Here is a 27,573-nt window from a genome sequence, read left to right as displayed (position 1 = left end):
GAACAAATTTAATTTATGTGCAGATTCGCGCAATTCTGGAGAGGGTAAACTCTCTTTCTCTATCGCACATTTTATTTGTTAAAAAGTCTGGTTTGATTTTTGTGAACTAAAATTTCAATCGTGCAGCGCCTACTAAGTTTTAATATTTTGTCGAAATAAATGATAATTATTATGGAGGTTGATTTTTATTTATTTTTTATTGTTATAATGTTGCCTGTTTTATTAAATGATTGATTGTGTACAAACCTCGGCGAAAGGATCATTCCTGTGTCTCGAGAACTAGTTCACCTCGACGCGAGCCTCTCGGAAAACTATTGTTCTCTCGACAGGAATGGGATATTTTACGCCTCGATATGTAATACGAATACTACGAGTATTATTCTCCTCGAAGAGAATCGAGAATCACTGCCTTGTGGAGCCTGCAGGCCATCACGGTGCAATTGGCACTGCACGCAGTGATGCTCTCAGATTCCTTTATGCAGGATTGCTTCATGCCACCGATGACTCCGACGATCAGAACATCTACCTCCTTCCGGTTCCGGGATGCAAGATGCAACGCTCGAAGCTCGAACATCAGGTCCTGGTATTTTTCCCTCTTTTCGACCTCCCTCCAACCCATGTTCGGTTTCGGGGACAGGAAAGTTCAACGATGGTTTGGTTCGGAGATCCAAAAGGACGATGTTCACCGAGATTGTTGATTTAACTCTACGACGTTTCTGTTCAGAACGACAAATGAGTAAGATGGTGAGTTAAATTTAAGGACATTGCGGAGATCCTCTGATAGTGAAGGATTTAAATGGTAAATTGATCCAAGTTAATATAATAGTGCCAGCAGCACCAACACCGGTGGGTGTGGAAATCACAGATATCCGGATATTAAAGGACGGCTTCATATGTTAACTGGATAAAGAGGTATAACTTTGAAGAACTAAACTAAGTATATATTTATTACACGATTTCAAATTTCAATTTTACTTAGACAATAGAATTGTTTCTTATAGTATCAACAATCCATGAATAGTGGCCATCTACTCTTGTATATCCTGTTGGATCCAAGCTTTCACAACCATTTTGGCTTATGAAACTACTAATCCCAACTTGAATCTTGTAATCACCGACAGGTACATCAGCCAGTAAAGCGCCTCCAACATCACCCTTCAAACAAATGTTAATAAGTGACGCCCAGCGGATATTAATTAACTTACGAAGCAGAATCCTTCGTTGTAATTTGACCCTTCGGTACAAGTCATAGTTCCCCAAAATTGGTTTCCGTAATAGGTCTTGCATTCGGCATTTGCAATAATTTTCAATTGTACGTAATTGAGGTCGTTTACAAGATCGCCATTGTCTAAGAAAATAAAAAGTAAGAAACTAGCCATATTTACTAGTATCATGTTAAAACAAATTTTTACCTGAAGTTTGTCCCCATCCTGCAGTTTCTACAGATACACCTTTATAAATAGGAGACATACTCTCTAACATCCTTACCGGTTGAATATAATCTGTGATAGAAAGATGTAGTGTTGTTAGGAGTAAATTTTAAATTTTTGTTTTACCAGTGAGTGTTACTGGCGAAGAGAGCTTAATCATGCCAATGTCAAAGCGAAGTGATACAGTTGGATCAAATGATGGATGCACATAATAAGTAGTTGCGTTAAGAACTAGACGATTGTTGTCGGTTGAGTCAAGTTGATTTGATCCTAACTGAATGGTGAATTCGGTTGCACTAAAATTTAACAAAATAAAGATATGCAACGAAAAGCAAAACTAATATTTACTCGATGACACACTGCCCGGCCGTTAGAATCCACTGTTCGTTAAAAAGAGTTCCTCCGCAAAAATATCTTCCATCTGCGGTGTATTTGTATATTGCTGCTTGCCATGGAAACTGTCCAGGGCTGGCCTGTTGTCCCCCTACTATTCTTGCTCCTGAATGTAACAAAATTATGATTTTTGCTGGTTTGGTAGATGAAATACGTACCTGGTTTGGAATTTGGTAATTTACGAAGAAAACTTAGTGCCGATACTGCCGAAAGGCACAATAATGTTAACACGAGAAACTTCATCGTTTTTGTAAACTGAATTTCAATTTTGTGAACATATCTAAAATTTTCACAACCATTTATATAGTAAGTACTTATTTGTTAATCGGATTATCCACAAATGACCCGTCATAAATAATAATAATTATCTGAATTTAGTGGTGGGTCAAATTTTGTGCACTTGGAGGACTTATTATCCGTTTGATCCAATTAAATACTATCACATGGTTATCTCTAAGTTGGATTTATAAAGAGCGATCAAATTAATTTGTAATCGAGTTATCCATGAATCCCAAATCGTATGTCGTTACTTTATAAAGGATTTATAAAGAGCGATCAAATTAATTTGTAATCGAGTTATCCATGAATCCCAAATCGCATGATGTTACTTGAACTCCACGCTCCAATAAATACAGCTTGAAACACAGATTAGATCTCGACGTATCAGTCGCAAAAGACATATGGATTCAAATCCATGGATGACTCGATTACAAATTAATTTGATCGCTCGATATTTTAATATAATATCTATTCACTTTGATTGTGACCACAACGAAAAACATAGTAGGCGCTGTTTAGCTGTGTGCTGCATACGTTTACACTAAATATTTGTGTGGTGTGAACATGATATGAAGATGTCAAAATTGTCAAAACTTGACAATGGTAAAGCAATGATTTTAATGTATTTATCAATATTAATAACGGACATCAATATTTGAAGTAGGAGAAACTAAAAACGTCTGTCTGATTTTGTGATCACGTCTGTTGAAAAGTGGGGTTATATCCAGGTACAGATTATTTAACGTAAAAACTTCGAAATAGCCTCATGCAATTCTCGATATTAATGAAGAACGAAGGAAATGGTCATTTGGCAGTAAGATAAGGGCGAAAAATGCCTACTAAAGGTAATCAAAACTTTCAATTAGCATTGATTAATACAAATATTTTCAGATAAAAACTAATCAGACAGAAAGTTCAAAAAAATGATTTACAGGGGATGAAAAGGCAGAAGGTATCAAACTACAACACTTACTAGCCAAAATGTACAACAAAAAAGCACAAATAGAGTTAACTTTATTGGTGATGTTCGTCTTTGTGAGTTGTTTTCCCGTTGGCTTCAATAAATGTCTCGAAACAAGTCAATATTAACCGTTTGGTTCCAACTTTGAGAAGACGACGTGGCATTTTCTATTTGAATTCTAAAATTTTGTACCAAAACTCAATTTTATAGATATGCGCACAGTGTACGTCGAAAAACGTTTGCGCAAGTCGTTCTCCGTTCTGTCTTCTGTGAGCGTGACGTTTCTGTCAAAATGGCGCCTCCGAGAGTTGCCAACTGCGACTGTATTTAGTGTTATCTAAAATTCCCTATCAACAACCTAGCAACTGAAAAGTTACTAGGGAGTGGTCACAATCAAAATGAATAGATTATACAACTAACGGGTGTTTTTTTAAATTTGGCGTCGAAGTAGGCGTTGAACTGTCGATTGTGAACGCACTATACAGGTTACGGATCACGGATCAGCTGTTTAAATCTTACGCTTTTACACGAGTGGTGCGATCTCAATCGACTCTCCAACGCCTACTTCGACGCCAAATTTAAAAAAACACCCTTTATATTTTGATTAAAATTTTGTCATTTTGTCATTATTTGAATATGGGCGATTCATTAGGGTCAGTTAAAAATATTTATTATTAAAATTGTTTTCATTTAATATTTACCATATTATTCATTTTTTTTTTGTCTTCCACCCTTGTCATTATCAGTTACAGCGACGGGCGTAGCAAGTAAGTACGCAAGAAACAAGTGAAAGTTTTCTTGCATTTGTTTTTTGTTCTTCGCTTATCGGCATCGGCGAAGCAACTAATCAGCATCACGTTATCAGAATGCAGCTGCGGCGTCCAGAGAGTACGCAGAGCGATTTCCAGAAAGACACCATCCTGGGCCACGTCAGTTATTAATCTAGTACAGCGGAGAAATAGACAGGACCGGACTCAAAATTTTAGAAAACAATAAAGATATACAATCAATTATCTCCGTTAATACAAACATTTTACTAAGAAGATTTAGGCTAAAATTCTTTAGAACAATGTATAGTACGTCGTGTTACAAGGAACTCCTCAACTTAGAACACACCCTGTATGGTATATACAGGGTCTCCCAGAACTGGCGGACCAAAATAATACGGTGAATTCATCATCTTCTGGGAATAATAGGAAAAATGTTAAAAAAAATCTATCTTAAATAGTGATTAGGAAAGAAGCAATTTAAACTGACCAATGCTGTTGTTGATGTTAAGTTACCTATTAATTAGTTTTCCTGCTTTATTTGTAACTATGAATACATTTCAAATGATGCATATGCATTGTTGGGTATCCGCATTGTTTGTGCAATGACGGACGTTTTTAGGTTATAGTATTTTTCAGGTTATAGTATTTCTGCTAGGATGTTTCCTATTGGGAAAACGAACTGCGTACTCCTGAGGAGCAACTGTGGCACTCTCATCACACCGTCCATATAAGACAAGCATATCAAAATATTCTGAAGCGATAAACATTACGCGTTTTTAATGACTTGTCAGAATTGTCAGAAATAATTTATTATGACATAATATTCAATTATAATGTCTTTGCAACAATCAAATTTGTTTCGATAGTTACCAATATAATTTTTTAAGGTAATTTTATATCTACACGCGATTGGTCAATTAAAACGTTCTTATTTTAAAATCCAATGAGGATGGATTTTTTTAAATATTTTTCCTATTATTGCCAGAAGATACTGATTTCACCGTGTTATTTTGGTCCGCCAGTTCTGGGAGACCCTGTATAGAGAAAACTGTTGTTTTATTTTTGTTGTAACAAAACGTGGACATTTACATTTTAAAAAAGTGGGCAAGTTTTCAAGGCCGCATCTTGTTTTATCATTGATATTTCCATGAAGTCATAATATGTAATTCGTTTTACAACGAAACACAGTTAACACCGGCGGCGGCGGTCACCCTTCCAAATAGTCCAAATACTGACCGTGTTCGATTCTGGTCAACTTCACTATTATTTATTTGTTTATTTATGCCCGGATGTACCCGAGGGTGAAGCTGATTTTATATTTTTATTCTACTGGACCGTCCCACACCCTGGCGATAGGGCGCAGGATTTTCTCGTAGGTGGAAAGGATCGAGAATTAGATACAGTGCATTTGGCACTGCAGGGAGGGATACTCTTAGATTCTTTTATGAAAGACTGCTTCATACTACCGATGACTTCGACAATCTGAACAGCTAAGGTGACCTCGTCCGGAATGCCAAGCTCGAAGATCGAACATCAGGACCTGGTATTTTTCCCTCTTTTCGACCTCCTTCTCACCCTTGTTCCGTTTTGCGAGCGAGAAAGTTCAACGATCGTAATGGTCTTGGCCCGGAGGTGGAACGCATAGTTCCAATAAAATCGTTATTTCGCATCCCCCACGACAGACTCGATTTCGCCTCACGCCCACGGCTGTTCGCTGTGGAAATACACATCGTTTTTAACTTTTATTTATTACCTTGTCCGTGTTAACCCACATAAATCATCTTCTAATTCTCGCAAATAGTAAATATCATTTCCAACATAAAAACACATGCCCTTTCAACTGATAATGTCAAATTTCCATGTCACCTCATTATTTCTTCGAGCAACCTAATCGGATTACTATGATCACAAAATTTTATTCAAATTGAAAAACAGCGAAGTATAGAGTTGGATTTTTTTGTAAAGAAGCCATGTCGTCATCCCAGTTGCGCGGAGATTGCTATGACGTCACTTATGTATCCCCGCCAGTGGCGTAGCGTAGATATATTGAAAATCCGATCATATTTGAGGTTTTCTTTTGGTCACGTGTTTTCAGAGATAATGCTAATCATACAATATGTAAAGATAGCAATACTTACGGCCTTTAATTTCCACAAAGAGAGTAGTGGTAAAAACAAATTCCAATCACTCAGATAACACAAAAGACACCGGAAATCACGAGAATACGACGCCAATGGAAAAATCTGTTAATGATCGACAGCTGCACATGCGCATTCTGAAATTTACACAAATTGGTTCGTGCGTCGATGACGACATGGCTTCTTTACAAAAAAATCCAACTCTACTATCAGAGAGTAATTTATGTTGCAGGATTAAAGGCGCTAAATCAGACACTATTCGTGAATGACCTTGTACCTACAGGGTGATTCAAGTTTTAGCGCCCGAGCGAAAACACACACTTCTAATCGATTTAAAATTCTCAAAAAAATCAGAAATTATTGTGTAACGATGTAGAACATTCTGTAAAAATTTCAATTTTTTTAATGCAACGAGTAAATATGTCGTTTTAATTCAATAACCGCTAGATTAATTTACATAATTTTTCACTGAGAGTCCTTTTAAACATTTAGTAAAAATTTGATGTCATTGAAATCAAAAAAAAAAATTCGATATTAAAGTGCAAAATTTAGATATGATTTATTATTAAATTGGGCGGTCACTTCCACAATAGAAGTTGACATGGGTTATTTATGGTACCTTAAAGGGACTAAAGAATTACTGGAAAAGTTCTCAACTCCAATTAAGTTATATGTTTAAAGTTGCCTTAGCAACTACAGTTTGTTATGACAAAAGTTGTATTAATTACAAAAAGCTAGAAATAAAGACTCTACAGGTTATGGACCCACTGCGCTGAAAAATAAGAAATTGTAGGAATTCCGCAACGAAAAAGTAACTTGAAGCTATTTGTGAGTACTACAAAAACGAAAAATGAGCTACACAAACGTGAAAATCGAACCTCTTGGAAAAGAAAATTTCGATACTTGGAAAATTCAAATCGAAGCTTTGCTCATTAAGAATGATTCTTGGAAATACGTGAACGGAACAATTCCGAAACCAAAAGAACCACCAGAAGCCGTAACCACGTGGGAATCAAACGATGCGAAAGCCAGGTCAGATTTAATTTTAACAATCTGCCCATCAGAACTTAAACAGATCAAGAATTGTCCTACGTCAAAAGACATATGGAACAAATTACACAGCGTCTACCAGTCTCAGGGACCTGCTCGAAAAGCGATGCTCCTGAAAACATTAATTTTGCTGAAAATGAAAAACGGTGAGGATATGAGGGATCACATCCGGAACTTCTTCGACGTCGTGGTCAAACTCGAAGAGATGGAACTTTGTATCATCAATGACCTTCTTGCCATCCTTCTGCTCTACAGCATTCCCGACGAGTACGAAACTTTTCGAATTGCTATTGAAACTCAAGAGAAATTACCACAATTAGAAGCACTGAAGATAAAACTCCTGGAAGAGTATGAAGCTAGAAAACGAAATTCAAAGGAAAACGTTTCAGATGCCATGTTCATTAATAAAAATCCCGGTAGGTCAAGTCAACCCAAGAAATCTGAAGATTCTAAAACTGAACGTTTCAAATTCGCTTGTCACACATGTGGAAAAATTGGCCACATGGCCAAGGATTGCAGATCGAAACTCTTCAAACCAAAAAATCCAAAAATGAAACCCACAGAATCAACCCGAAAGGCAGAAGTCGTTATGAAACTTCACGTCGAACACGATAAACGATGGTGTTTAGATTCAGGTGCGTCTTCACATATGTGTTCTGAAAAGGCAAAATTCCAAGAAATGAAAACCCCGAAAGTGCAGACCCTTAATTTGGCCAACAGCTGCTCAACGAAAATTGAAGGAAGCGGTACTGTACAAGTGAGTGTGGAAGAAAATCTCACTGTGAGACTAGACGAAACTCTGTACGTTCCTGACCTACGATCGAATCTCTTGTCAGTCGCGAAGATGACCGAACACGGTTTTGAAGTTATATTCAGAAGAAACGAAGCCATCGTAACGAATCCCGACACCGGAGAAAATGTAATAGTAGCACGTCGAGATAAAGATATGTACTACATCGACGAGTTGTCCGAAGAAAGCAGAGTGTCGCAGATATCTATGTCATTACAAGAATGGCATGAACGTTTTAGCCACCTCAACGAAAAGGATTTGAAGAACATTATACGCAAGCAGAAAGTTGATGGAATTGACATTAAGACGGACGAAGCTTTACCCGTTTGTGAAACGTGTGTGAAGGGCAAGCAGACACGGAAGCCATTCACAAGGTCGGTATCTCAATCTACAGAACTTTTAGAACTCGTGCATACAGACGTTTGTGGACCCATGCGCGTGAACTCTCTCGCTGGTTCATGATATTTCGTCACTTTCATAGATGACAAATCAAGATGGTGCGAAGTATTTTGCATGAAAAAGAAAAGCGAAGTTACCGAGAAGTTCAAGGAGTACAAATGTTTGGTTGAGAAGAAAACGGAACGAAAAATTAAAACAGTCCGATCTGACAACGGAACCGAGTACACAAGTCACTACTTGGAAGATTTCCTGAAACAAGAAGGCATCAGACACGAACTCACTGTAGAATACACGCCACAACAAAATGGAGTAGCCGAAAGGAAAAACAGAAGCTTGGTGGAGACGGCGAGGTGCCTGATGATCCAATCGGGGCTCTCCGCAAGTTTTTGGGCTGAAGGGATTTTAACAGCAAATCACATCAGGAACAGGTGTCCTTCTCGAAGCCTGGGAGGTGAAATTCCATTTAAAATGTGGACGAGAAGAACCCCAATTGTCAGCTATTTCCGAAAGTTTGGGACAACAGCCTTTGCACTTGATAAAACGCCTGGAAAGGGAAAATTTGATTCAAGATCGAAAAAATGCATTTTTATGGGATACTCGGTACAATCGAAGGCATATAGACTTTGGGATCCAGAAGCAAGAAAAGTTATTCGAAGCAGAGACGTTACGTTCACAGGACGTAATCAAGCAGAAAATGATTTCACTGATTTCATCGACGAAGAAATTTTCAAGAAAAACCCAGAAAACGTCATTGAATTCAACGTACCCGAAACACAAAAGGAAGATAAACAAACAGAAACCTGCGATCTAGAAGCAGATGGAGAAACTCTCGTAGAAGAAGAAAACGGAGAAGAAATTCCCGTGATAATGAAGAGAGGTCTAGGACGACCAAAGAAGGTTCTTACCAGCAAGCGGGGGACACCGCGAAAACTGTTCAACATGGTAGAAGTCAACGAAGAGGAGGTAGAACCCGAAGAAGAAGAAAACCACGAGAACGAAGAATTGCATGATGTAGCTGGTCTGATCGAGTTTGGCGACCCGCAGATAGTTTCAGAAGCTCTATCTAGTCCAGAAGCTGCCGACTGGAAAAAGGCAATGAACGCAGAATACGAAGCTCTGAAAAGAAATCAAACTTGGATAATTGTAGATCGTCCCCAGGGAAAGAAAACCGTTGAATCGAGGTGGGTTCCACGAACAAAATTCAAGAAGGACGGATCAGTCGATCGTCGCAAAGCCAGACTCGTGGCGAAAGGTTTTACTCAAAAACCTGGTATTGATTTCAACGAAACGTTTGCCCCCGTGGCAAGACTCGGATCAATTCGTTTGTTCATGGCAATAGCAGTCGAATTAGGTCTCCAAGTACACCAAATGGATTTCACAAGTGCCTATTTGAATGGCGAAATCGAAGAAGAAGTATTTATGGAGGTTCCAAGTGATTTCTACGACATACTAAATGAAAAGGAGTCACGAAAATTCAGAGGAAACAAAGTGTGTTTGATTAGAAAGGCACTTTATGGCCTGAAACAATCAGGAAAGCAGTGGTACAAGAAACTAGACGAAAAATTAAAAAAACAAAAACTTAAACCATTGAACTCCGATCCCTATGTTTATATCAATAAAGAAGACGGAAACATCGTTATAGTCGTGATCTATGTTGACGACCTCATGGTCGCATCGGACAACCCGAGAAAACTGCAACGATTAAAATCAGAACTATCGAAGTCCTTTGAGATGAAAGATTTAGGTCCTTTGAGTTTTTGTCTTGGCATAGAATTGACACAAGATGTCAAGAAACAAACAATTACCTTGTCACAATCAAAGTACATCAAAGAAACCTTAAGTCGTTTCAACATGGAAAATTACAAAGGTGTAACAACCCCGATTAACCGGAATGAAAAACTGTCGAAGGAAATGTGCCCGAAAACCGAAGAGGAGAAGAAAGCAGTTGAAATGTTACCATATCAGAGCCTCGTTGGTTCTCTAATGTATTTGGCTGTTTCAACTCGACCAGACATCGCACACGCCGTCAGCATGCTCAGCCAATTCAACACAAACTTTGGGGAACAACACTGGAGAGCTGCGAAACGAGTACTGCGGTATCTGAAGAACACAGAAAATCTAGGCTTAATGTTCAAAAAGTCTGGACAAGAACTTGTAGGTTATGCCGATGCAGACTGGGGTGCAAGTATAGATGATAGAAGATCGTACACAGGATATGTTTTCAATTTCGCTAACGCCGCTGTCAGTTGGGAATCACGAAAACAAAGAACGGTTGCAATGTCCAGTACGGAAGCTGAATACATGGCTCTTTCTGAATCGACGAAGGAAGCTATTCATTTAAGGCGTTTCCTGTCTGAAGTCCTAGATCAGCCGTCAACGACGATCATTTTTAATGACAATCAAGGAGCCGGACAGTTAAGCAAAAATCACGTGTTTCATAACCGTACGAAACACGTAGATATTCGTCACCACTTATATACGAGAAGCCGTGGAGAGAGGAGACATCAAGGTGGAGTACCTTCCCACTGATCAAATGCCAGTCGATGTTTTGACAAATGGATTGTCATCGCCAAAGCAGAATAAGTGCATCCATGCCCTTGGCATGACTACGACCACATGAAGGAAGACACAAGATGCAGTTTGAGGGGGAGTGTTGGAAATATGCAAACTCCAATCAAGATATAAGTTATATGTTCAAAGTTGCCTTAGCAACTACAGTTTGTTATGACAAAAGTTGTATTAATTACAAAAAGCTAGAAATAAAGACTCTACAGTTTCCCAACAATGAAGTATTTATTTATGACACTTTCGGTGTTAATATTAAAATTGGAATATGTAACTCAAAAACTAATCATTTTTTTTATGCGAACTTCATAAATACTCGTATGTTCTTTGAATTAATTGTGTATTATGAGCGTGCACGGAATTTTTTAAAAATTTTGGTCAAAATCAATTTTTTAAATTTTATGGCTCTGAATGAAGTGATATGGGAAAATTGATTGCACACGTTTGAAATCTTATATGATATACGCTGTACATGACGGGAGGGTACAAACTCCTGTTCAGTGTGATCAATTTTCTGGTTTCCCTGTCGAGTTGTTTTAATTCTACGACGTTCCATTTCAAAAAGACGAATAAGTAAGACAAAACGGTGATCCTCTGATAATGAAGAATTCAAATAGTAAATCGATCCAAGTATTGCCAGCAGAACCAGAACGGGTGCGTGTGTAAAACACAGCTATCAGAGAATATTGAAGGACGGCTTCATAGGTCAATTGGATAAAGAGTATAACTTTGAAGAAAACTAAATTAAATATATATTTATTTTACTTAATTAAAATAAATGACGATTTCAATTTCTATTTGTTTACTGAGAAGTAAATATGTTTACAAATTTTACTTAGACAATTTAGTTGTGTTTGGTAATAACTATTAACCATATTTGGTAATATTACGCATCCATTGATAGTAGGCATCTGTTCTTGTATATCCTGTGGGATCCAAGTTTTCACAACCGTTTTGGCTTATGAAACTACTAACGCCAACTTGAATGGTGTGATCACCGACAGGTGCGGCAGCCATTAAAGCGCCTCCAACATCACCCTTCAATCAAATGTTAATAAGCGAAGCCTAGAGAATATTAATTAACTTACAAAGCAGAATCCTTCATTGTAATTAGATCCTTCGGTACAAGTCATGCTTCCCCAAAACTGGCTTCCGTAATGTGACTGGCATTCGGTATTTGCAATAATTTTCAATTGTACGTAATTGAGATCGTTTACAAGATCGCCGCTGTCTAACAAAATAAAAAGTAACATACTAGCCATATTTGTCATGTTAAAACAAATTTTTTACCTGAAGTTTGTCCCCATCCTGCTGTTTCTACAGCTACACCTTTATAAATAGGAGACATGCTCTGTAACATCCTTACCGGTTGAATAAATCTGTTATAGAAAGATGTAGTATTGTCAGGAGTAAATTTTAAATTTTTGTTTTACCATTGAATGTTACTGGCGTAGGGAGCTTAATCATGCCGACGTCATGTGCAAGAGATACAGTGGGATCAAATCTTGGCTCCACATAATAAGTGGTTGAGGAAAGCACTACACGATTGTTGTCGGTTGAGTCAAGTTGATTTAATCCTAACTGAATGCTGAATTCGGTTGCACTAAAATTTAACCAAATAAAGAATGAAGTGAAAAGCAAAAGTGATATTAATTTACTCGATGACACACTGGCCGGCTGTTAGAACCCACTGTTCGTTAAAAAGACTTCCTCCGCAAAAATATCTTCCATCTGCGGTGTATTTGTATATTGCTACTTGCCATGGGAACTGACCAGGGCTGGCGAGTTGTCCCCCTACTATTCTTGCTACTGAATTTAACAAAATTATAATTTTTGATGGTCTATCTAGCTGAAATACGTACCCGGTGTGGAATTTGGTAACTTACGAAGAGAACTTAGTGCCGATACTGTCGAAAGGTACAATAATGTTAACACAAGAAACTTCATCGTTTTTGTAAACCCAATTTCAATTTTGTGAACGTATCTAAAATGTTAGCAGCCATTTATACAGGGTGGTCCCGATATAACCTGCCAAAAGAAATCCAGTAATAGGTGACGATGAGTAGAACTCATACACAAAAAAAGTTTCTAATAAAAGTCTTTTCGTTTTCGAGATAAAAATAATTGAAAATTTGGTCAAAATTTGCTGTACGCTAATGAGTTAATCGGTTTTAAAAAGGTAATTCTGGTTACTTGGCTGCAATTTCTTTAGCAACGGTACCTGCAACACCTATGACATTTGTCAAGTTTAATTTTAAATTTTCGAATCCTTCAAAAAGTTATGAAATTCACAAAACAAGAATACGCCGATTTGCATTTACTCTATGGCGAAACACGTGGTAATTCAAGACCGGCAAGGCGACCATACGGCGAGCGTTTTCCTGGAGTCCTTCCGTCCCGTTGTACTTTTTTGGAGCTACATCCGCATTTATGTGAGGTTGGTTCTGACTGATTCCAATACGATGGCGTCTCCCCGATCCTCCATTTAACCCCTTTGGATTTTAATTTTTGGGACCACACGAAAAATTTGGTATACGAAGTTGAAATAAATACAAAAGACCAACTCCAGAAACGCGTAACAGACGCCGCGAACCAGATTCTTAAAAACCCAGAAATGGTGAATTCTGATTATTAAAATTGGTACCAGCGTACTCAAATGTGCTTAAATGCCAACGGAAGGCACACAGAACATTTATTATAAAATAATTGTTCTAGTCTAGTTTACCTTCCATGAGTTAGTAGATATTCTCAGTTAGAGTTGAAAGTACGAATATGTAAAGTGTAAATAAATTTATTCAGTACATTATTTTGGCTATTTAACCACAATTAAGACGATACTCTTATTACACAGTTCTTCCACAATTTTGCAGACACTACCTCTACATTTATTTACACATTGAGGAACACCACTTTATTTGTTACTCATTCATCTCAAGTCTACAAAATCAGCTTTTGTACCTAAATAAGCTGGTGAATTAACGCACACAGTGTAGGTACAGCGTTTTCAATAAATGTCATTAATTTGATTTAGTTTGTCAGATTTGAGATTTGTCATAAACGATTCAGGTACCTATGTTGCTTAGATACTGTCATACTTACAAACACCAACAATTAATTCCTGAGTAGGTACGTATTTTTGTGGTCAGCAGCGTCGAATGGGTGTGGAAAGGGGTTAATTTATCCCCATTATTTTGGACCTAACAAAATGGGGTTTTTTGGACTTGTTAGATCCTTCTAATGACCCAGAATTTTTTTGGCAGGTTATATCGGGACCAGCCTGTATAGTAAGTATTTGTTAATCGGATTATCCACAAACGAACCGTCATAAATAATAATAATTATCTGAATTTTGTAGTGGGCCAAATTTTGAATATTTGGAGGACTCATTAGGGGTCAGATCTAATTATTAAATACCTACTATCATACGAGTACTGTTATCACTAAGTTGGATTTATACAATAAATAACATCTATAAAATAAATCTAAAAAAGAAATTAACTTCTTATAATTATTGTTGTATGTATTAATAAGTACCTAATGGTTTTTGTTTTTTACTCAAGTCAAGAATTTGTTATCATAATCCCTGTATAAAAGTAATACACACAATAATTTTACTTGCGTCACAATTTATAATTTTTTTGTCACCTGATATTTAAATTATAGTGTCATCTAGACAAATATTTTGGAATTACTAAAAGTTGAAGAATTTGTGGGCACTGCAAGTGTTAATAATTTACTACGTCCTCTCAAATATATCGGGTGTTAATTTAAATCCTCAAAGTTGGCCTTGAAGAATTGATTTGTACGCACCACTGATTACAGGTCACGGAGCAGCAGTTTAAATCTAAGCTCACTTTTTGCGCTGTTTGTGTTTTTATTCTGCAGACCGGCGAGTGGTGCCTTCACAATCGACTCTTCAATGCCAACTTTGATGATAAATTTAAATGAACACCCATTATTAGTTTTCATAGTGAATGTCGTTAGATTAAGATATATCTAAAAACCGCGCTAAGCTTGGTAATAAAAAAAAATATAAGTTAACAGGGGGTTAAAAAATTAGCATGTAAAACCCTATGGCCAGTCTTAAAAAAAAACTTACTGTATATGTACAGTAGAAACTCGATAATCCGGGACCGGGTTGTGACGAATTTCGAAAATTCACGAATTATAGAAAATTACAGGAAAAATAACTAAAACACATTTTGAAGTATGTTCATTTCCTTTCAAAACTTTCGCGTACACCTGTTTTTTGCGGTATTAAATCAGAGTAGTAATTAATCAGCTCTGACATTTAAACTTTTGAAAAGTCAAAAGTCAAAGTTTTGATGCTTTCCAAATTAGAAGGATTGCTACTCATAATGGGCTAAATAAAAGCACTGTTCTACAAGTAAAGAAGAGGTAGGAACAAGAAGGGACCGTGAGTAGAAGACCGATCATAATTTTTTAAATTGCTGTCAATGTCATCTTTAACTTAATCTCAAAATGACCCGTTCACAGTGCTTACATTTCTCAAAATCGTTGTTACTTGATTTTGAATGTGTACTCGAAAGTTTTGAAAGCAAGTGTACATTTGTACTGTTTTTATAATTCTAATTGAGGTAACTACATAACTTCTACATATGTATTTTCTTTGTTATTTGTGAGCTAGAAACGTAAAAAACTAAATGCGTTATAAATGCCGCGGGCGCTTAATACTCATGTAAACAGACACAGTGCGCCCGCCCGAGGATTAATGTGACGATTTACAGATCATCAGTGTTAGAATTCAGTGGATTAGTGAAGGGACATTTGGTGGGGGAAACTTGCGCGGTGCAAATATCCAACCAATAGCAACCACTCTTATTTACTAATAAATGGACCTGGTCGAACCACAGAATGGCCGAACGAAATAGCGTTGCTGCGCATCCCCACCTAATGTCCCTTCACTAATCCACTGGATTCTACTAGGGTGAGTATTGGATATTGTTTATTAACAGATAAACAGAAAATAACTAAGAAAATTCGGAAGTCTGTTTATGGTGGCATATTGCCATATTGGTTAACTGTCCTTGAAGTTTTCAGATTATTGTAAAATAACCAATTTTACGTGTTTTGGGTATTACTGTGACAAAATCCAATGTTTGATATTGGAAAATTTAAGAACGATCTGGGGTGGTCTTATTACTGTTGGATATTGCTTATTTCGTGTTGTAGGTATACCGAAAAGTGAAAATGGATGTAAATTTGTCATGTCTCACGTGGTCTAACGTAAGAAATGAAAAGTTTTGACATTTTGCTTGGCTTGGTAACATCAAAATTGACAACAAGAAGGATGAATTAAAATGTAGAAAATTTAGGCCCGGTTGTATAAAGCGATGTCAAGTCGTTGTTAAAGTTAACATAATATCAAGCGATCTGATTGGAGGATATTTAACATTTTATTTGAATCAGCCAATCAAATGGGCGGATTTCCGACTTGACGCGTTGTTAGCTGACACGTTGTTAACTAAGCTTTATACAACCGGGCCTTGATGTACTCGATTTTTTTGCAATCGACTGTAAATGTCGTATTCTTGACACAGACTATGGTTTTCCATTTCATCCAGGGGGAGCAAATAAAAACGTTTAAATGACGTTTAAAAAGGCGTCAAATGTTCAGACAATATGGTCAACCAAAGAAAAACAAAAAAAACTTCCGAAAACATGAGTTGAGCTTCAGTCGTAGGTAGATGTCTTTCAAACTCTCATGGGTTTTGACCTTGGAAATATGTATCTGCGCGAAGGCGGAGCAATAAACCAGTGAAGAATTGGTAAATGAAAACTGAAGACGTCGACTATTTTAGCCACGCATTAAATTTTCAAAATTACAATTTCATAATGACACAAGACAATGGTTCGTTAATGATCAAGCCAGCTATAAAAAATGAAATGCTGCAGATTTGCCACTTCAGATATAATAAAGGTTCTACGAATGACGATGTTTTCTGGTCGGTTTATAGTGCGTACTTGAAATCGATGTTCCTCATTTGCGCAGATATGACTCACAACCCATGAGAGCTTGAAAGACCTCTACTACTACTACTATCTAGTAACAGCGATGATGAGACATTTTGCCGAAACTCCAACAAACAAGGTTGTGTGTGGTACTGCATTCTTCAGTAAGAATATTTTTCTTAATAAAATCAGATAAATACAACAATACAAGTTGCATGCTTTCAGAAATTTTTCTCTTCATAGCCCCCCTTTTTTTTCTGATCAAATTGTATTTTTTGGAATTATTCTAACATGACATTGACATGTCATTCATGTAAAGAAAAATTGCAAATCCCTAAAAATATTGCCTGATTCTTTAGGTTGAAGACACTGGAGAAGGTAACTTCATATCGTGTCTCTATCCAACATCTGAAATTTACCAAGGTCACTTAAGCGTTACCAATGTGGACACCATAATAGGGAATATTTTAGTTATTGAAATATTTTAATATCCAATGTTGCTTTCTTTTCAATATTTGTAAACAACTAATGGTCACCTACTTTTAGTTCGAAAAGTACCATTTTTCCGTAGACGCTGTACAACAGCCAGAAATGTTTGCGAATGCGAAACACGACGCGCCGGAAACTTTTCGCTCTTAAGTCAACACCATCGAAGTACCGCATCGGTCATTTCACTGTTGGTTCCATGATAATTGATAATGATTAATGACACACTGAGACGTAATATTCCACGCAAACGATAGCCGAAGGTAGCAAGGAAAACAATTAATCTGCACGCGGTACTAGCACCGGCGATAACAAAACTTTTTGCAACTTTTTTGTGTAGAACTCGATAACTTTTTATCTTACTATTCGTCCTAACGTGATATCAGTGGCGTACTCAACTTTTGTGCTTAAACTTTACATGGCATTTCTGCCCTCATGCGGATCTATAGCGCAAAACTGAATGCACGTGATTTTTACAATTGCTCTGAAGATTCCAGGGTTTTAATATTATGATGTATTTCGATTTCATCCTGTATAACAGAAATCTTTTATTTTGTTAGGACAGTACTTTCGAATTAATTCTGGCTTACCCAACTTACAATAAGATCCACTGAATAATGTCCCACTTATTCATGAACTAAGGCTCCACCGATGTCCTTTTTTTACATTACCTAAATATTGGTAAACAATTAATTCCTGTTTTACAAAGAAATTCCTTGGTTAGTACCTATCGCACAAATCATGATATTCCAAAGTTGAGAATAGTAATTAGTTTGACATTCAAATTAGTTAAAAACGATAAGGGCATTAAAATTCATAAGACAAGAATCCATGGACTAATGAATCAATCGATTTTATGTGAATCATTTTTCTCAAAAATTGATAAAACAAGAAGGAAAAATGAGACAATTAATCAAACTCCATCTACTTCCATGGATTATGTGAAGCAATTCGGATCAGAAGATAGTCAACCTGGTGGATCTCAACGATTACCTTGTACTCTATGTACTGAAAAATCTTTTAAGGATAATAATTTTTAATCGAAAATTCACGTAGATAAGTATCATGTCGATAATAACCTATCAACTTCTTCTACTTCTTCTTCAACCGATTCAATAACAAAATTGTTTATTAATTTAAAACATCAGATTACCAAAAGCTTGTAGACATTTAGCTGCAGATAAATTAAGCTCCATTATTAATAATTGTCTTTCGACCAAATCAATTTTTTCCTTTGAGAATCTTTTGCTTTTTTCCTATAGAGCTTTCAATGTAGCAGAGAAATCTGATAAGTCGTTGAATAAGCATACAAAAGAAAATCTTTCTAATTTTGAAGTACCTCAAATACGAACTGGTTATAAGAAACGTACAAATTTATCATTAGCTAAGAAAGTGGAAGCAAAAGTAGCCGATTTTGACATCAGAGGAGCTATTAAATTATTGTCCTCGGATGGCTCATTAGCTTCATTCAATGAAGATGTTGCTGAAGAACTCAAAAAAATACATCCTTCACCATCTCGCGAACTTTTTTTCCCAGACCCGTCCAAATCAGGAGACATTTCTTTAATAGTCAATGAGCAAAACGTTCGAGAAGCTATTAATTCCATTCCTGCCGGTTCTTCACCGGGTTTAGATGGCATGAGACCACAATACTTGAAAGATATTATATCTTTGTCAGCGGGTGAAGCACGTCAGCAGGCACTAAGAGCTTTAACAAAACTGGGCAATTTTTTATTGTCTGGTCAATTTCCTTAAGAAATTTGTCATTTATTATATGGTGCGTCTTTATGTGTCCTTCATAAGAAAGATGGGGGAATTAGACCGATTGCTATTGGAAACTGTTTACAAAGATTGACCTCAAAGCTAGCCTGTTATTAAAATCGTAATATTGTAAATCCGTATTTATCTCCACACCAACTTGGAGTGGCAACTAAACTAGGATGCAAAGCAGCAATTCATACCACACGAACCGTTGTTAATAACGACCAAAACCGTGGCAAAGTTCTTCTTAAATTAGATTTCAAAAACGCCTTTAACTCAGTCGAACGGAATTGTATTCTAAAAGAAGTCCAGTGTCATACGCCACTACTTTACCCTTATCTTTATCAATGCTATAGAAATCCTTCAACTTTATTTTTCGGTAATCATTTAATTTCTTCTTCTGTTGGAGCCCAGCAAGGAGATCCTTGCGGTTCTATGATTTTTAGTCTTGCCATTCAACCAACTATTTTATCTTTGGATTCTCAACTAAATATTTGGTATTTAAATGATGGAACCTTAGCTGATTACCCAGAAGTAGTTTTGTCCGACTTTAAGAAAGTTATCTATTTATCCAGAAAAAATGGTCTTGAATAAAACTTTAACAAATGCGAGATCTTTTGCTGTTCTGGAGACACAGATTTAAAAGTCATAAAGGAATTTCAAAATTCAGCACCAGGTATTAAAATTTGTGACCGAGGAGGTTTATCTCTTTTAGGCTCTTCAATCTTTAACAAGGTTTCAAAAACACTGTCGAAAAAACTATAATTACAGTTGAAAATCTTTGAAACAAAGGTTTAGCCTTTGAAACCTTAGGCCCTTGGTGCAAAGAAACAATAGATTTCATTAATGTCATCGGAGACCGACTTATCGCGGAATCAGAGGATTCAAAATCTAATAAATTCCTTTTTGAGAGGATTTCCCTTGCCATTCAACGTGGAAACGCTGCAAGCATTCGGGGCACTTTTCCAGATTCCGCATTATTATCGGAAATTTTTGCATTGTAAATTAAAAATGTTATTTTAAACAAAGCTGAACTCCTTAGCAGACAGGTGGCTTATACTTTAATCAAGAACTGTCGTTTCATACCAAAATTTAATTTTTTATTAAGAACAACTCCATTTTGGAAATTTTCTAATTATGTTAATTTAATTGATTCTTCTTTAAAGTCTTCTTTAGAGAGAATACTTAATTTAAGTTTAATTGATTTACAATGGTGTCAGTTCACTTTACCGATTAGATTTGGTGAGCTGGAAATTCGTCGCATTTCCGATATTTGCCTACCTGCTTTTCTACCTTCACTTCATGGTGTTAAAAAGCTTGTTTCTTTATTACTAAATTCAAAGGATAATGAGCTTATTATTCACCATTATGATGAAGCTTTAGCAGTCTGGAATGTAGAAAATGACAACGAAAGACCAACAATTCCACAATTTCAGAAGAATTGGGATAATATCAATATCCAACGAATAATTGCCGATGACTTAATCTTTAATTCATCTAGGGACTTGGCTCGTTTTAAGGCTTTGCAATGCAGAGAATCAGGATCTTGGTTACATGCAATACCTTCTCCTAATATTAGTACTCTTTTAGATAACACTTCCTTCCAAGTTTATACTGGTTTAAGATTGGGTTGTAATCTTTCTAAACCTCATATTTGCAAATGCAATGCGAAAGTTGACGAAATTGGTATCCACGGTCTAAGTTGTTCAAAAAGCAGTGGTAGATTTTCCAGACACACTGAAATTAATTCTACGATATTATCAACCGGTCTTTGACTTCTATTCGTGTTAATTCAACTTTAGAACCAAACGGACTGTCTCGGGATGATGGAAAACGCCCAGAGGGGATAACTCTGGTACCATGGATTAAAGGTCAACCTTTAGTGTGGGACGTTACTATTGTAGATACACTTGCACACAGTTACGTTTTGAAAACTTCTGAAGTTTCAGGTTTTGCTGCTGAAATGGCTTGCAAACGTAAACATAGCAAATATAGTTCAATTATTTCGTCAAATTACATATTTAAAGGTTTAGCCTTTGAAACTTTAGGCCTTGGTGCAAAGAAATCATCGATTTCATTAATGTCATGGGAAACCGATTTATTGCGGAATCAGGCGATTCAAAATCAAAGAAATTCCTTTTCGAGAGGATTTCCCTTACTATTCAACGTGGAAACGCTGCAAGCATTCGGGGCACTTTTCCAGATTCCGCAATAATATCGGAAATTTTTGCATTGTAAATCAAAAATGTTATGTAATTATGTTTCAATATAATTTAGGTCAGTAGGTATATGCTAAAAAATGGGTCTGTCGGTGACTGGACGGCGGACGCGCAGGGGTGTTATTGAATTGCGTTGAGAAAATTTAAACGGTGATAGAACTCATCAAAACGAATCACTTTTCTATTTACCTTTTTTTCGAAAACTCAAATTTAGACTCAAATTTATTTTCCACGTATTCAGTGTCATCGGACGGTGAAAGAACAACGGCTTCATACGTAAAAGGTTAACACACAAAAAGCAAATGCGGCGAAAACACAGGCGGATAGATCTTGCAAAAACTTACTGACACAATTTAGTAATGTCCTTCACCTGCATGTAGCCGTGTTTACAATTTATTAAAAAGTGAATTTCTGATAAATATCGTTAAAAATGGTGCAGTATGTACCTACAGTAATTCGGAGTTAACAGACATGGTGCTCATCTACGGGGAAGCTTTATCAAATGCTGATGCAGCCAGGCGGTTTGTATTATACATGGAGAGATTTCCCGATCGCCAAGTTCCCTGGGCACATACCTTTGTGAATGCTGTCCAGCATTATGGTACTTTTAATCCTATCAACCGTGATCGAGGCCGTTCAAGATCTCGCCGTGTCTTGGACTTGGAGCCTGAAATTCTGCAAGCTGTTGAGGAAGAACCGAATGTTATCAGAAATCGATCAAGTTACTAATGCCAGCATATTGAAGGACGGCTTCATAAGCCAACTGGATAAAGAGTATAACTTTGAAGAAAACAAAATTAAATATGTATTTATTTGACGATTTTAATTTCTGTTTGATTACTGAGAAATACTTTGTTTTACAAATTTTACTTAGACAACTTAGTTGTGTTTCGTATTGTTAACCGTATTTGCTAATATTATGCATCCATTGAAAGTAGGCATCTGTTCTTGTATATCCTGTAGGATCCAAGCTTTCACAACCATTTTGGCTTATGAAACTACTAATGCCAACTTGAATCTTGTAATCACCGACAGGTACATCACCCAATAAAGCGCCTCCAACATCACCCTTCAAACAAATGTTGATAAGCGACGACTAGTGGATATTAATTAACTTACAAAGCAGAATCCTTCGTTGTAATTAGATCCTTCCGTGCAAGTCATGCTTCCAAAAAATTGGTCTCCGTAATATGACTGGCATTCAGTATTTGCAATAATTTTCAATTGTACATAATTGAGATCGTTTACAATATCGCCGCTGTCTAACAAAATAAAAAGTAACACACTAGCCATATTTATCATGTTAAAACAAATTTTTACCTGCAGTTTGTCCCCATCCTGCTGTTTCTACAGCTACACCTTTATAAATAGGAGACATACTCTCTAACATCCTTACCGGTTGAATATAATCTGTGATAGAAAAATGTAGTATTGTTAGGAGTAAATTTTAAATTTTTGTTTTACCATTGACTGTTACTGGCGAAGGGAGCTTAATCATGCCGACGTCATGGCGAAGTGATACAGTTGGATCAAATCTTGGCTCCACATAATAAGTGGTTGCGTTAACAACTATACGATTGTTATCGGTTGAGTCAAGTTGATTTGATCCTAACTGAATGGTGAATTCGGTAGCACTAAAATTTAACAAAATAAAGAAACGACACGAAAAGCAAAACTGATATTTACTCGATGACACATTGGCCGGCTGTTAGAATCCACTGTTCGTTATAAAGAGTTCCTCCGCAAAAATATCTTCCATCTGCGGTGTATTTGTATATTGCTGCTTGCCATGGAAACTGTCCAGGGCTGGCCTGTTGTCCCCCTACTATTCTTGCTCCTGAATTTAACAAAATTATTATTTTTGCTGGTCTGGTACCTGAAATACGTACCTGGTTTGGAATTTGGTAATTTACGAAGAAAACTTAGTGCCGATACTGCCGAAAGGCACAATAATGTTAACGCAATAAACTTCATCGTTTTCGTAAACCGAATTTCAATTTTGTGACCGTATCTAAAATATTCACAGCCATTTATATAGTAAGGATTTGTTAATCGGATTATAGACAAACGACCCGTCATAAATAAAATAAAAAATTATCTGAATTTAGTGGTGGGCCAAATTTTGGGCATTTGGAGGACTCGTTATCAGTCAGATCATATTATTATCGCTAAGTTGGATTTATACAATAAACAGCAACTACAACATAAATATTGACTTTATATACATATTTTTTATGTATGTACTTAATTGATTTTGTTTTTTACTTAAGACAACAATTTGTTATCATAATCCCTCTATAAAAGTAATACCTACACACAATAATTTTACTGCGTCACAATTAATACATTTGTTGTCATCTGATATTTAAATTAAAATATCATCTAAACAAATATGTATTTTGGAAATATTAAATTATGATTGACCGCGCTCGATTCTGGTCAACTTCACAATTATTTATTTATTTTTGCCCGGATGTACCCGAGCGTGAAGCAGACTTTATGATTTTTACTCTCCTGCACCGTCCCACACCCTGACGATAGGGCGCAGCATTTTCAAGTAGGTGGAGAGAATCGAGAGTGAATCCTTTTTGATCCTGCGGGCTATCAAGGTGCAACTGGCACTGCAGAGAGAGAGAGAGATGTTCTTACATTCTTTTATGAAAGATTCCTTCGTACTACCGATGACTCCGATAATATTCAGAACAGCTAAGGTGACCTCATTCCGGGATGCAAAGCTTAAAGATCGAACACTAGCACCTGTTATATTTACCTCCTTTCGATCTCCTTCCCACCGAGGTTCCGTTTCACGGACAGAAAAGTTCAGCGACCGTGAATCCGACTGCTTCAAGATAAGGTACATTTTCAGCCCTTTCGTCGTTCTCGAGCACAGGATAAAGGACAACATTAGGATCAATTTTTCCTTCACTCATATTGAATTTTGAGACAATTCTTTGTGCATAAATGCACTTTGGTGAACGAACAATTTTTGTTTCGCTCTATCGCGCTTGATCTACATACCTACGAGTATAAACATGCTATCACCGATTGTGATTTTGAAAGCCTCAATCAAACGCCCGAGCATGGTGTCAAGCGTTTTAAGCTGCGACCAAACCGTCATCAACAAACAATGCTAAATACACGGGCTCATTTCCGACGTTTCCTACAAAAATATATTGGTCTGCTTCAGTTTCTTTAAAACAGAATTCGTGCAAGAATGCATTGAACTTTTTATTCCAGCACCTTGGTACTTGCTTCAGTCCATATAAGAACTTGTTTAGTTTATACACGGCACTTCTCGTGTAATTTTACTCTGCTTTTCACCACTTAGACATTCAGGCACTTCCATGTAGATTTGCTCCTCGAGCTGGTCATGAAGGAATGCTGTCTGTATGTCGATTGTGCCAATTCGAGATCCTCTGTTGCCACGAGCGCAAGGAGCACTCTTATTGAGTCGTACCACACAACTGGAGCAAACGTTTCATTGTAATCGACATCTTTCTGCTGCAAGAAACCACGGGCACACAGTCGTGCTTTGTATCTGTACACATCGCCCTCGAGATTTCTCATCAGTTTGAAAACCCATTTAGATTCGATAGTTTTGACTCCGAGATTTCATTCGACCAGGGACCAGGTAAGATTTTCCTGGTGAGCTTTGAGCCACTGAAGTGCATTTGCACTTTGTGTAGCTTCTGTATGCGTCAGGGTTAGGTACATTCGTTATATTCTGCAATGTCAGACTTATACCGCGTTGGAAGTCGCAAATTCGCTCGATCTCGCAGGATTCCTTGCGATGTTTCTTGTTGAAGCTCCTGCACCTCCAGATCTGCAACTTCTTCGGCAGCTTCTTGGAACTCATCCCCTTCTTTTCGTTCATCTGCGTCTTCTTTTCGCACATCGTCATCTTCATCTCTGATGACATTTTTTGTGCTCCCAACAGCTGTTCAAAACAGCATCACGCGAAATAGACACCTCTTTTGATACAGGATCAAACACTCGGTAAATCGATGACTCTCAATCGTAACTTGCTAACAGCATCTTCTTTGAACGTGGCTCTAGCTTGGTGGTCATCTGCTTGGAAATAATAACGAACGCTACTGATCCAAAAACACGTAAGTGTTTTAGGTTCGGTTTTTTTCCAATCGAGAGTTCATACAGCGTCTTTCCTTGTGGAGTACTCGATGACCACTTTAGATTTATGAGATACACCGTTGTGCTTACAGTTTCTGCTCATAAGCGAAGTGGTAAACTTTTTGTGTCTATCGTCGTTCTCACTTTCTGGATGATGGTCTTGTTGTGGCGTTCTGCTATGCCGTTTTTCTCCACCATATACGGGGTAGTATTTTTTTCTCTCTGGATTTCCCAAGATTTCAGATAGTGGTCTAGAGATTTGTTTTGGTATTCTCTGCCATTATCGGACCTCACCACATTAATTCTTCGTCCACATTTGTTCTCAACCAATTTTGTCGAGTATCTTGAATTTCTTGATTTCGTCGCTTTTATGTCGAAGGAAGTAAACATAGTGGAACCTTGTGGCATCGTCCTTGAACAATGCGTAATAACTTGCTCCACCAAGCGATTCCACGGACATTGGCCATCACACGTTCATGTGAAAGACTTCAGCAGGTTTCGTCGCAGGACGTTCGCGCACTTTGTTTAAGATTTTACGCTGCAATTTTCCAATCTGACAATCCGATTTTGTGATTTTCTTTTGCGCTCCCGCGTCGTTCTTCTTGATTCCATTTTTCTTGCATTTAGAAAACGCGCCAGTCTCTTTGTTTGCGACAGTTAGACGAGCTTCTTTGCGAATGAGGCGCTCTTGTAGATTATTCAGTGTTTGCTGATCTGGTGCAACATTGTCCCATGCTGTCTGAAATCCTGAATATTTCTGCTTGCGAGTATCTGGGCCATTATCGTCAAATCCTACACTGGTTCACCCACGTCGGGAAGTTGAGTAGCCATGTTTTGCTCTTTGGCAACGTGCTGTATGATAGTGTCTCCCGGAGACATTCTGTACTCGCACAGCCTCGTGGTGAGCAGCAGTTTGTTCGACGCGGACTTCTGCTCGTGCAAGCTCGTCAGTTTTTCTTTGCCCGTTAAACACACCAAAGGCGGTTCAAGCTGTTCGCTTTCAATCGTTGAAATCAGAAACATAGCTTTTGCACTGTCCTTGATCCACTTCGCGGTATCCTAACCGATGCGTTCCGGCTTCACTCGCGATCCGTCGACATTGGGTCGTATGAATAAAATTAACATAATTGACAGGTATCATCTATTAGGCATACTATTAATATTGCTGCATTTGCCACCTTGGGGGGTTGCCGCTCGCTCCGCCATATTGGAGAATAAGGGTGAAAAATCACTTTTTTGGGATTATTTCATTATTCGTGCGAAATAGGGACGTCTATCTAAGTTATTATACAAATATAGACGATACAATGCTCTACATTTTTTGTTCTTTATGTTTTTTTTTTGACAGATCAAGAGTTTCGTAGTTACAGCATGTAGAAATGGTGAATTTTTATTGTTTTTGTACTTTTTACTCTTTTCTACAATAACGCAGAGGTAGAGCAATAAGGCGCGTTTTTTTTAACGAAGCAATTGCTCAAAGTACAGAGTTATTATAAATGATTGTCCCATCGCAGTTGGCGTTGGTGGCGTAGTTGAATGTACCTCACAGTGGCGGCTCGTGGGTTTTATTGTTGAGGAGGCAAACTTGAACAAACATAGTACTAATAAATACACCATAATAATAATTTTTTTAAATATACTATACCGGGTGCCCCAAAATGCTTACCAGTACGTTGTTAAGTAAAAATATCAGGTAAAAATATTCAATCTTCTTTTTTGTAGAAGATATGAACCTACTGTCGCGAGCAATAAATTTTGGTCGTCAATGTCATTTCAAAATTTGGTTAGATTATCACAAATTTAAAAAATTTCCCTGTCTGATTATGCCCATGTCAAAAAAATGAGAACAAAATGACAATTAATGTCATACAACATGATGATAGGTTATGACATTTACGACTGTTTTACAATTGAGCATTTTCAATTGCGTCAAAGAATGACCTTGGCGACCAAAATTTATTGCTCGCGACTGTACATAATATTTGTTGTTGTATTTTGATTTTTGGTGTCCTTCGATACAAAGGGCAATATTTTTAAGATCATTAAATCTTAAACGCGACTAAACCGTGTTTTCTGTTTCAACAGCAAATAGCATGCAAGGCCAACAAAACAACAAATTTTTGTTCACACTTCCGACTAGTCGTGTGTATTTCTGATACCACGTAACCACGTAGTGTTAAATTACCGTTTCTGCTTTCCACTTACGCATATAAGGCCGGTTAAATTTGGTT

General features: G+C 37.1%; 3 protein-coding genes across 3 annotated transcripts; all 3 read right to left on the bottom strand.

The window, feature by feature from the left end:
- Positions 1-929: 929 nt before the first annotated feature.
- LOC138126464 (brachyurin-like) lies at positions 930-2,138 on the bottom strand. Its single transcript, XM_069042230.1, has 6 exons — positions 1,982-2,138; positions 1,779-1,929; positions 1,557-1,726; positions 1,413-1,502; positions 1,206-1,348; positions 930-1,155 (listed from the first exon to the last, which is right to left on the bottom strand). The coding sequence occupies exons 1-6, from the start codon at positions 2,064-2,066 to the stop codon at positions 976-978; spliced, it is 819 nt and encodes a 272-aa protein (XP_068898331.1). The 5' UTR covers positions 2,067-2,138; the 3' UTR covers positions 930-975.
- Positions 2,139-11,518: 9,380 nt separating this feature from the next.
- Positions 11,519-12,780, bottom strand: LOC138125706 (brachyurin-like). Its single transcript, XM_069041159.1, has 6 exons — positions 12,638-12,780; positions 12,434-12,584; positions 12,209-12,378; positions 12,066-12,155; positions 11,864-12,006; positions 11,519-11,813 (listed from the first exon to the last, which is right to left on the bottom strand). Exons 1-6 carry the CDS (start codon positions 12,720-12,722, stop codon positions 11,643-11,645), a joined length of 810 nt encoding a protein of 269 aa, XP_068897260.1. The 5' UTR covers positions 12,723-12,780; the 3' UTR covers positions 11,519-11,642.
- Positions 12,781-22,016: 9,236 nt separating this feature from the next.
- LOC138125701 (brachyurin-like) lies at positions 22,017-23,262 on the bottom strand. The gene is made up of 6 exons (XM_069041152.1): positions 23,104-23,262; positions 22,901-23,051; positions 22,679-22,848; positions 22,535-22,624; positions 22,334-22,476; positions 22,017-22,283 (listed from the first exon to the last, which is right to left on the bottom strand). The coding sequence occupies exons 1-6, from the start codon at positions 23,186-23,188 to the stop codon at positions 22,113-22,115; spliced, it is 810 nt and encodes a 269-aa protein (XP_068897253.1). The 5' UTR covers positions 23,189-23,262; the 3' UTR covers positions 22,017-22,112.
- Between the last annotated feature and the right edge of the window lie 4,311 nt (positions 23,263-27,573).

This window comes from Tenebrio molitor, chromosome 3 (genome assembly GCF_963966145.1).
Source record: "Tenebrio molitor chromosome 3, icTenMoli1.1, whole genome shotgun sequence".
In the NCBI taxonomy this organism is placed as follows: domain Eukaryota; kingdom Metazoa; phylum Arthropoda; class Insecta; order Coleoptera; family Tenebrionidae; genus Tenebrio; species Tenebrio molitor.
Note: the sequence above shows the minus strand (reverse complement) of the source record. Positions and strands in the feature narration are given on the sequence as shown.